This window comes from Mus caroli, chromosome 6 (genome assembly GCF_900094665.2).
Source record: "Mus caroli chromosome 6, CAROLI_EIJ_v1.1, whole genome shotgun sequence".
In the NCBI taxonomy this organism is placed as follows: domain Eukaryota; kingdom Metazoa; phylum Chordata; class Mammalia; order Rodentia; family Muridae; genus Mus; species Mus caroli.
In genome coordinates, this window is record NC_034575.1 from 116823033 (window position 1) to 116832318 (window position 9286).

Consider the following 9286-nt stretch of genomic DNA (forward strand, 5'->3'; position numbering starts at 1 on the left):
CTCTGCCTCTGCCTCTGCCTCTGCCTCTGCCTCTGCCTCTGCCTCTGCCTCTGCCTCTGCCTCTGCCTCTGCCTCCTCTGCCTCTGCCTCTGCCACGAAGATTGCTGGTATTAAAGCATATGCCACCATGCCTGGCTCAAGTAATGTTCTCTAAATCTGTTAACACAACAATTACTTTTCTTTTATTCCCTTGGATCATCCTAATTTTATAAAATTCAAACTTCAGTTTGTACCTTCCTCCTCCTCTTCTTCCTATCCCCTCCTCTTCATCTCCTTCTCATCCTTCTTCCTCCTCCCCTCTTTCTCTTCTCCTCCTCCTCCTTCTTCTCCTTCCTACTCTGATTCCTGTTCCTCTTCAGTACTTAAAGCTGAGAGTGAGAACAGGAAAGAGAAAGTGTCTGTCCCAGGTACCAACTAATTCAAAAGGTCAGGAAATAAAGTACACAGAAAATAGAGGATGCCTACTGTCCTGAAGCCAGGTCACACTGCAGGTTGAATGCTTTTCTCCTTCAATCTGAGTGTAGTATTTGTGTATGAATNTAAGCATAAATTATTAAGAAGACAAATTGGCACCATGACAAATTAGCTATACAAAAGTATCATCCCCCAGACCCTGACCCCTTGGGCTTAAGACTTCCTCAGTCGTGGGCTGTTGACTTTGTTTTCAGTACCTGATATGAATTCCATCTTGCAGAACAAGAGTCAAACCTAATCAGTGATCAGTTGGTTGCCACCATAAAAGTTGCACCACTATTTAATGGGTACATCTTACCTGGCAGATTGGGACTATACTTCACAGGGTTCTCAGCTCGATGAGACCATTGATGTCTCCTCTCTGGCAGCCATCTCTACAGTACTCTGTAGCATTGAGAAGGCTTGGCAGCAGGGAGGAAGCCACAGTACCAGCTTCATTTCTCTACAACCTTTACCTAAGGTGTGTGGTGTCTTCCACGATAGAATATTATCAACCTAGTTATTGCAGGCAATCGAGAAGAGTGACAAGATGCTTTATTGTTTGGAAAGTCTCTAGGCCTCCCTGACAAACAACTCAGGGAGGAAGTATCTCATGCCTAGTACTGAGACCTTTGTTTAGTGACCCTTGACCTTCCGGTACAGCATTTTCAAGAAATGCAGTGAATCTTCCTTCTAACTCTCCTTTTAACTTATATTTCTAATTCAAGTATAAATCTGTAAGTTTCCACATGACTGTTTTGTAGATTGTTAGAGTTGGTTAACCCTCTCACCATTCCTACCCTCCCCTCTCACTTCACCCACTCTCCCATCTCACTTCAACCACCCTCCCCTCTTACCCTAACAACCCTTTTCTCACATCTCTGGTCCTCCTTTCTCCTACCCTCTCCCTACCTTCTTTCACCCCACATACTCATGCCAGTTTCAACTATTTTCCTCACTCCCCACAAGTACAAGGTGCTTTCATGTCACCTACAACATGCCATCTCCCTTACTTGAGGAATTTCCCAACCAGGCCCTCTTCTTGTTTCTGTGTTTTCACAGGTACTCCAGATTAAACACATAACTATAGATATTTGAAGTGAGGAGCCACATGTGAGAAAGGTCACCCAGCAGTTAACTTTCTGAGCCTGCCTTATCTCTGTAACTTTTTAAAGTTCTGTCCATTTCCCTGCAAGTTTTGTGACTTTAGGTTTTATAGCTAAAAAATTCCATTTTTTACCCCTGTACCACATTTCCATGATCCGTTGTCATGGCTTATTTTCCTATACTTTCAGAAATGAGTTCACTATCACTGTAATTCCCTGTGACTGCCATTGCTTGATCTGTTTTCCAGTGCTATAAATGACTCCGTCTTCTTTAAACTTGTGCTTGCCTAAAATAAGCATGCCTCTTTAGACAGCTCAGTTACCAGAGAACCTTAAATGTTCCTCCTGTTCCTGTCTGTCCTTCCTATGTACACTTCATTGAGTTGATCAGAAACACTTCACCATTAAAAGCTCTGAACTTGCAGCCCTTGCCCTGATCAGCAGCAACTCTCCTTTGAAGCAAGAGCAGCTACTGAGTCCTTTCTTTCTATTTCTTGGGCAGAGTTAGGCACTGATTTAGTCTGTTGAGCTATGTTCAGGAGGTGAGTATTGACTAAACAAGCTAATCCCTCTGTGGCTCATCAGACAAGGAATGGAAGGCACTGCCTGTGTGTAGTGTTTGTATATGGCTTGTCCAAGACTCTTGCAAGTTATACGTTTTGATTGGATATATTTAAAACTAGTAACCCCACTTCACACTAAAAATATTCCTGATTGGGACATTAAATTCTGTAATCTCCATACTGTAAAGGCTCAGGGCAGGTCTCCCAGAACATCAGAGAAATCTTACTGATGATGTTCCTCAAAGTACTTTTTGAGTAGAGTAAGTCCCAATCTATTGAGTGATTTGTATGACTCAGTTAGTTCTAGAAAATACACATAAGAGTTCTCTATGTTGGTGAATTGGCTTACAATTGACTTTGTTACTGAATATGAAGTTCCTCACATTTTGGCTGAAACTCCTATCCTACAGCCTATTCTATAAATCTATTGAATTCGCTGTGTGTAGGAAATTTCTAAATCAGTGGTTCTTATTCTTCCAAATACTGAGACCCTTTAATCTAGGTCCTCATGTTGTGGTGACCCCCCCAACCACATTTTTTTGGTTATTTTTGTTGCTANTTCATGACTATGATTTTGATAGTTTTGAGTAATCAATGTAAATATCTTTGTAAACATGTTTGCAAAAGGGGGTGTGGCCTGATGTTCTAAACTAACACTGTTTTCCTTGTGTTTCAGTTTCCTCTGGCTTACATTGAGGTAAGAAACTTAAGTGTTTTGTAATCAGAGAGAACTCAATCTTATGAAAGTAACCTGACATTGGAATGTCTAACTGCTATGGGTCGGCAGCCCTCCCCCATTCNAGATAACTGGCTTGTTATTTCCTACTTCACCTTTATTCCTTGCTCCACAAAAGAAAATTACCAAGTTTCAAAATGCTTCCATCAACAGCATCCTNTATGCATTGTTGTTCTTAATACTTTATTGACTTAGAAAATTTACAACCTCTTTTACAGGATCCGAAAAAGAACCGAATTATGCAGTGGGAGGATATTAAGACTGAGAATGGGCTTATGCAAATGTCCTTCAGCCTGGCAGCAGAGCCCATTCAGGGCCCCTACAAGATAGTGATGCAAAAACAGTCAGGGGCAAAGGAAGAACGCTTNTTTACTGTGATGGAATTTGGTATGGATTGGGAAGACCAAAAAGAAAAAGCAGGTCTCTTNGGATTCTGGTTATCATAGGATGAATTACTTTGTACAAAATGAGTTCCATCTGACTCTAGCTAAGGCTATCCATCTAGCAACATTGGAGTTTCAGAAAGTTCTGGGATTTTTCAGAAGCAAATTACTTGTTTTGTTTTGTTGTTTGTTNGTTTTTCTTATTTAAGTAGATATCCCTGTGATTTTCAAGAAGTGATATAGTGTATAACCACTCATCATTCCAACTTTATTGGGGTGGGTCATGCCTTAATAATGTGAAATCACCATTTCTGGGCAGAGAGTGGTCACTTAGGCAACTAGACAAGTCAGTCCACTCCTGAGGGTCTCCTCTCTCTCCCAATAGTNCTTCCCAGATTTGAAGTCGACCTGAAGTTCCCAAATGCCATCTCTGTGAATGATGAAGTGCTCAGTGTGACTGCATGTGCAAAGTGAGTTGCTGGCTTCTGTACTTCTACCCTTAAGAAAGTACTCAGACAGAGAAAATCCCTGGGATGATGTCTCTTTGTAGAATATGTAGAAAATGCTACAGTTATGTCCTTCCCCACTAGAATGTTCCCCCCTGTAGTGCTCATTTTTGTTCTTTCCTACTCTGCACCAATTACATTACAATCCTTCATTGCATACATTGCTGATATCAATAGATGAATCAATCTTATGAGGCAATAAAGAGGTCCTGCCTTTGGAGACAGGAAGGGACTTAATAAGGCCCACTGACCATGTGAAGAGAACAGAGGCACTAAATCAAGGCATCTTGCTGGCCTCTTATGGGCTGACAGAAAGAGTAGAGAAAAAACAGCTCTTAATCTGCCTCCAGGTCAATCCACTGCATATCAAGTTTAAACTTTAGACATCTCAGTCTTCCCGCTTGCATTTCTATACCTGAATAATGAGGACATTTACTACAACAACTAAAATTTCTATTTAAGTCTAGAACCATATGAGATGTGACTTGCAATATGTGCCTAAATCAAACAGAAGACAAAAACCTTAGCGCACAGCTGTTTGTCCTTACAATGGTCATGCTCAAAAACTAAAATGGGTAGAGCAAAGGCAAAGGAGTGAGGTTTGTTACAGCAGCTATGAGTGATTCTCATGCCCTCTATTTGTCTAAGCCCCATCATTTAGTAGCTGAGAATGCTGGTTTGCTTACTTAATCTTTTTCAGAACCACAAAAGGGTGAAAACCATATCTTCCATAGATACTTAATACATCTAATTTTTTTTTACTATCTATCTATCTATCTATCTATCTACCAATTAATTTATATCCCAAATTTTTAACATATACCGTTAGAAGTTGTCAGGAGGTAATAAAAATGGGACATGTTTGTTGTCGTTATGAAACCAAACAGACTCAGTGAAAGACAGTTTGTCTCTCCTTTTGAAAGACTCTTCGTTTCTGTGAATTTATCTTGTGACAGATATACCTATGGGAAGCCTGTCCCAGGACATGTGAAGATAAGCGTCTGCCATGAGACTGAGACTAGATGCAAAGAAGTCAATTCCCAGGTGAGTGAATCCATTCTAAGGCATGTTTTAAAGGCTAACTAACAGGAATTCAGACAGCAAAAAGAAGAGGACACACATACCCACACAATAAAAGAGGATATTCTGGGACCTCGGGCTGTAGCCCAGGGATGGAACACTAGCCAAGCTTGTATGCAAACCCATCTAAGCCCCTCACTGACAAAAGAGATAATTCTGAGATCCACTACTATTAAAGGGATATTTCAATAACTTTACTTAGCCACCAAATTTATTTTGAGTATATATTCATTGTATGAAATAGTAGGTTTATGACATTTCCATACAAGAGTGTCACATATTCCAACCATATCCCCTGTCCCATTGCCACCTCTGCTCTCTTGAAGTTCCTCACTCTTATGTGTCCTTCTCCTCTTCCTATGTAACCTCTACTACTTCCATGCCTTATAGATTATTCCTAAAATGTATATTTCAATTAGCATATATAAAATGTAAGTAAGTGTTAGGCTTCTTTATGATAAATTCATACAAGTGAATCATGTACTTGGTTACATCCTTCATCACCTACCCCATTCTCTCCATTCCTCCTCACACCAGACCCTTCCTCTTCCCAAATGGAACAACTTCTGTTTTGTTGTCTTCTGGTTCTGTTTTGTTTTACCTCCCATATGGCAGAAAACATGCACTGTTGTATGTCGGAGTCTGGTATATTTTGTAAATGGTGATAATCTCTGCACCGATAGCATTCTCTTATTTGGTTTTGATTATCAGTTTATCAGCTGATGGACTCGCTTGTCTGTGACACACATAAATGACAAGCCATGCATGGAAACAGGTTTTGTTCTGCTGCTATAGATTTATTTTGTAGAATCCTGATGTTATGCCCTGAGTCCTCAGGAAACCCAGATAAGCGCAAGGATTTCAAAGTCTGCTGCAATTTGCAAGTCTTTTTTAATTGGTATTTTTATTAGAAATTCTTTTCATTTACATTTCAAATGTTATCCCCTTTACTAGTTTCCTCTCTGAAAGTCCCCTGTACCCTCCTTCTGCCCTGCTTCCCAAACTACCCACTCTCTCCTACTGGCCCTGACATTCCCCTATAATGGGACATATAATCTTCCCAAGACCAAGGGCCTCTCCTGCCATTGATGGCTGACTAGGCCATCCTTGGCTACATATGCAGCTAGAGATATGAGCTCTAGAGGGTACTGGTTAGTTTGTATTATTGTTTCTCCTATAGGGTTCCAGACCCCTCAGCTCCTTGGGTACTTTTTCTAGCTCCTTCATTTGGGGCCCTGTGTTCCATCCAATAGGTGACTGTGAGCATCCACTTCTGTGTTTGCTAGGCCCAAGAATAGCCTCACAAGAGATAGCTATATCAGGGTCCTGTTACCAAATTCTTGTTGGCATATGGAATAGTGTCTGGGTTTGGTGGTTGTTTATGGGATAGACCCCTGGGTGGAGCAGTCTCTGGATGGTCCTTCCTTCCCTCTCAGCTCTGACCTTTGTCTGTGTAACTCCTTCCATGGGTATTTTGTTCCCATTCTAAGAAGGAACACAATAACCACACTTTGGTCTTCCTTCTTCTTGATATTCAAGTGTTCTGCAAATTGTATCTTGGGTATTCTAAGATTCTGGGCTAATATGCAGTGAGTGCATAACATGTGTGTTATTTTGTGATTGGGTTATATCACTCAGGATGATATCCTCCTGATCCATCCAGTTGCCTAAGAATTTCTCAAATTCATTGTATTTAATGGCTGAGTAATATTTCATTGTGTATATGTACCACATTTTCTGTATCCATCTGGGTTCTTTAAACCTTCAGCCTATTATAAATAAGGCTGCTATGAACATAGTGGAGTATGTGTCCTTATTACATGTTGGAACACCTTCTGGTTATATGCCCAGGAGAGGTATTGCTGGATCTTCCAGTAGTACTATGTCCAGTTTTCTGAGGAACCCCCAAACTGATTTCCAGAGAGGTTGTACCAGCTTGCAATCCCACCAGCAATGGAGGAGTGTTCCTCTTTCTCCACATCCTCATCACCATCTGCAGTCATCTGAATTTTTTATCTTAGCCATTCTGACTGGTGTGAGGTGGAATCTCAGGTTGTTTTGATTTGCATTTCTCTGCTGATTAAGGATGTTGAACATCGCTGGGCGGTGATGGCACACACCTTTAATCCCAGCACTTGGAAGGCAGAGGCAGGCAGATTTCTAAGTTCGAGGCCAGCCTGGTCTACAAAGTGAGTGCCAGGACAGCTAGGGCTACCAGGGCTATACAGAGAAACCCTGTCTTGAAAAAAAACAACAAAAAAACAAAACAAAATAAAACAAAACAAAAAGGATGTTGAACATTTTTTCAGGTGCTTCTCAGCCCTTTGATATTCCTCAGTTGAGATTTCTTTGTTTAGCTTCCCATTTTTTAAAAGGGATATTTGATTTTCTGGAGTCCATCTTCTTGAGTTCTTTGTATATATTTGATAGTAGTCCACTATCAGATTTAGGATTGGTAAAGATCTTTACCCAATCTGTTGGTGGCCTTTTTGTCTTATTGACAGTGTCCTTTGCCTTACAGAAGCTATGCAATTTTATGAGGTCCCATTTGTCAATTCTTGATCTTACAGCACAANCTATTGGTGTTCTGTTCAGGAATTTTTCCCCTATGCCCATATCTTCCAAGCTTTTCCCCCCTTTCTTCTCTATAAGCTTCAGTGTCTCTGGTTTTATGTGGAGTTCCTTGATCCACTTAGACTTGAGCTTTGTACAAGGAGATAAGAATGGATCAATTCGCATTCTTCCACATGATAACTGCCAGTTGAGCCAGCACCATTTGTTGAAAATGCTGTCTTTTTTCCACTGGATGGTTTTAGCTCCTTTGTCAAAGATCAAGTGAGAATACTTGTGTGGGTTCATTTCTGGGTCTTCAATTCTATTCCATTCATCTACCTGTCTGTAGTAGGCTTCTCTCTATAGCGTCTATGTGACTGTTGAAATTTCCATTACTTCTTAGTTTAACATTTGTGTTTTGCACGAATGTAGAAATCTTTCCACTTTTTTAGAGTTTTCTAAATTAATTCAGTACAGGTTTTTGAAGTNTTATTTTACACTAGTCCAAACCTCTTTAATTTCTGTGTAATGGTACCCTGCACATTCCTGACTCTATTAACTTGGGTCTTTTTATTTCTTTCTTTTGGTCAATTGTGCCAAAGATTGTTCTTGGTCATATCTTCTTAAATAACTGTCTCTTAGACTCGTTGATTCTTTATATTCTTTATTTCTGCTCTTCGCCACAGCTTCTGCTCTGGTTTTTATTATTTCTTCCTACCTACTACTTCAGAGTTTGGATTGTCTGTTATTTTTCTGAATCTTTGATTTATATTATCACGTCATTTATTTCTGTTCTATTTTTTTTTTATTTTCAGCAGCACTCAGGACTAGATATGTCTCTCTCACTTTGAATGTCTTCCAGATGCTTTTCTGCAGTGTTTCATTTTCCTTCTTCTACATCATGAGGGGGTCTCAGAGATGACGGTGTTGGGTGGGGAAATCCTCCTAGGCTTCTAGGAAATTTCTCTCTCCTTTTCCTGTTCAATGGTCTCTTTGCTTGGCAGGTTATCATGTTCATGAGTCTTGGTTTTCTTCAGCTTGGCCTGATTGAAGCCTGGGATTTCCCCCAAGGCTGGCTTACCTGCCATTTTCTTCCAACCCATGGAGTCCCCAGCTCACACTCCAGGTTCTCCCACTTGCATTGCTGCAGCAAGAACCCTGGGTTGTGACTCTTAATTACAGAGTTAAAAATCATTTACACTTGGGGTTATTGTTGATAATTCTATGTTTATTCCTATTTCTATATTGGCTGTTCAGGTTGATTCACATGCTATTTATCTTTTATTAACCATCACATCTGTTGCTGGGTATCTCAGTCTTCTTCTGAATTGATAGCATTCATATCTTCATCTACTTGCTTAAATTCTCCTTGGGGTTACTAGTCATTTCCAAAACTATACTATTGGTTTATTTGTCCAACACTGTGACAATTCGTGTATCCTAGGATGCAGTTAATGAAAAGCTGTACCCTTTGTACATGTCCTGCTTCCCTGCTGGTCGTGTTTCTTGTATTTTTTTTTAAGTTTTTTTTATTAGGTATTTTCCTTTTTACTATCCCAAAAGTCCCCCATACCCCCCCAACCCCCTACCCACCCACTCCCACTGCTTGGCCGTGGTGTTCCCCTGTACTGAGGCACATAAAGTTTGCATGACCAATGGGCCTCTCTTTCCACTGATNGCCGGCAAGGCCATCTTCTGATACATATGCAGCTAGAGACATGAGCTCTGGGGGTTACTGGGTAGTTCATATTGTTGTTCCACCTATAGGGTTGCAGTTCCCTTTAGCTCCTTGGATACCTTCTCTAACACCTCCATTGGGAGCCCTGTGATCCATCCAATAGCTGACTGTGAGCATCCACTTCTGTGTTTGCTAGGCCCCGGCATAGTCTCACAAGAGACAGCTATA

General features: G+C 40.6%; 1 protein-coding gene and 1 pseudogene across 1 annotated transcript in view; one reads left to right on the forward strand and one right to left on the reverse strand.

Moving 5' to 3' along the window:
* LOC110295777 (murinoglobulin-1) overlaps nucleotides 1-9286 on the forward strand; it is a 363481-nt gene that overhangs the window by 8936 nt on the left and 345259 nt on the right. The window contains exons 5-8 of the mRNA XM_029478259.1: nucleotides 2799-2819; nucleotides 3077-3245; nucleotides 3627-3711; nucleotides 4704-4791. Of these exons, the coding sequence (XP_029334119.1) occupies nucleotides 2799-2819; nucleotides 3077-3245; nucleotides 3627-3711; nucleotides 4704-4791 (363 nt within the window). The remainder of the gene's footprint in view (nucleotides 1-2798; nucleotides 2820-3076; nucleotides 3246-3626; nucleotides 3712-4703; nucleotides 4792-9286) is intronic.
* On the reverse strand, nucleotides 8334-8468 carry LOC110296035 (annotated as a pseudogene).